A 2,060-nucleotide genomic window follows, 5' to 3' on the forward strand; every position below is an offset into this window, starting at 1 on the left:
AACACCATTGCACCATTTTGCACCATTTTTTGGTGCAAAATTGCTCCAACCCAACACCAAACTTTGCACTATTTTGGTGCAAAGTGTAAAATGCCAATTTTGCCCTTATTTTGCATTTCCCAAATAAATTTGTTGAGGGTATTTATGTAATTTGTGCTATATATTTTTTAATACAATAAATTATTATTATTATTATTAATATTAATAATTATTTGTGTTTAAAATAAATTTTAAATGTAAGACATAATAATTAATTAATTAATTAAAAGGCGAAAATAATTTAAAATACATCAAACACGATTATTTATTAAAGTTAACACGAAATATATTAAATAGAGCAACATAAATACGATAATTTAATTTTTTTTTTTTAAAAGATACATAAAAAAGTGCATAGTTCAATAATCTGGAAGATCACTCCCAGATCCTCCAAAATTGCCAAAATAATTTCCAAACAAATCAGTTCAAGAATGGACGGAAGCGTCAAGTCCAAAAGTTGAGTTGGTTGAAGATAAAAATCGACATTTTCAGGAATTCCTTGCTCGTCATAGACAAATCAAGGATAAAGAAACTCATATTGCACTTCGAAATGCATTAATCGATCATTTGTGGGATAAACATATGAATTCTGAGAATTAAATTGCAAAAATTTAGCGACTTCATAATGTCGTCCATCGAAATTCGAAATGTATTGTACTATTTTCTAATGGTATTATTTCATATTTTCATTGTTGTAGTATTTTTATTAATTGTTCTATGTTTTTTATATTTATTAATGAATTTAATCTTTTCCGTAATTTAACGTAATTATTTATTTAGTAATTTATGTATTTCTGAAATAATTAAATAAATAATATTTCAAATAAGTAGATTATAAAGAATAAAAAAAGGGAAGAAAATGGTTAAATACTGTTCATTTGGTGTAATTTTTGGTGTAATGGTTGGAGATGAATTTTAGTTTGGTGCAAGATTTGGTGCAAATTTTGGTGCAAAATTTGGTGCTGGGTTGAAGATGGCCTTAAAATTTGACCGGTCGAAAAGTTGATAAAATTTTAGCAAGAGTTTATTAAAAAAACCACTCAGCTCTTGTTTGAGCTTTATTCTTCTAAAAATTTATTTTTATAAAATTCATTTTCAACTACACATTCTTCAATTAAATAATATTACATGCAAACTCAAATTTTTTTTTTAATTTTTAACCACATATTCTCCATCGATCTATTATTCAAAATACATTCCTTTCCCCCACGCGGGCTCATATTCAATCTACACATTGAAACAAGAACCCTAGCATATGACCCACGAATTCCCCACGGTTTAGCCTTTTATCGACACGCATACTCTTTTCTTATAAACCAAATCTTGTCTACCTTCCAATCCGTAAAGTATCCAACCTCGTATTGATAGTTACATACATATAACATGGCTGACCCTTCGCATCATCATCATCATGACAGCCAAACGCCCTTTCAATCTCTTCCTCCTCCACCACCGCAGCCACCGCATTTGATATCTAACATTAAGAAGGTTCAAAAACTCCCCTCCGCTAGCTCCTCCACCTCCGCCAGTCGCTCCACCAATGGAAAGCACCCAATATACCGTGGAATAAGGAGCCGAAGTGGAAAATGGGTATCAGAGATTCGTGAGCCCCTGAAGACCACGCGTATATGGCTAGGAACTTACCCTACACCGGAAATGGCTGCTGACGCCTATGATGTGGCCGCGCTGGCCCTTAAAGGCAGTGAAAAAACAGTACTGAACTTCCCGAAATATGTTAGCTCTTATCCGGTGCCACCTTCGCCTTCAGCGCCGGATATTCGAAGAGCAGCCGCCAATGCGGCAGCGTTGATGAAGTTAGAGGGTGGCAGTGGCACGGAGGCTGCTGTCGGACAGCCGGCGAATAATGAATCAGCAAATGAATTAATTGGGAACAATGACCATAATTTTGTAGATGAGGAGGAACTTTTTGATATGCCAAATCTGCTGGTGGAAATGGCCAAGGGAATGTTGGTTAGCCCACCAAGAATGACCTCGCCGCCGTTGAGTGACTCCGACTCGCC

At 34.8% G+C, this 2,060-nt stretch overlaps 1 protein-coding gene across 1 annotated transcript; it reads left to right on the plus strand.

The window, feature by feature from the left end:
* Positions 1-1,323: 1,323 nt before the first annotated feature.
* Positions 1,324-2,055, plus strand: LOC111378971 (ethylene-responsive transcription factor ERF027-like; the record flags this gene model as incomplete). Its single annotated transcript, XM_023002276.1, has 1 exon — positions 1,324-2,055. A coding segment is annotated over exon 1 (633 nt), but the record flags the coding sequence as incomplete, so codon positions are not given.
* Positions 2,056-2,060: the final 5 nt, after the last annotated feature.

The sequence above is a fragment of the Olea europaea genome, unplaced genomic scaffold (assembly GCF_002742605.1).
Source record: "Olea europaea var. sylvestris unplaced genomic scaffold, O_europaea_v1 scaffold19097, whole genome shotgun sequence".
Classification (NCBI taxonomy): Eukaryota; Viridiplantae; Streptophyta; class Magnoliopsida; order Lamiales; family Oleaceae; genus Olea; species Olea europaea.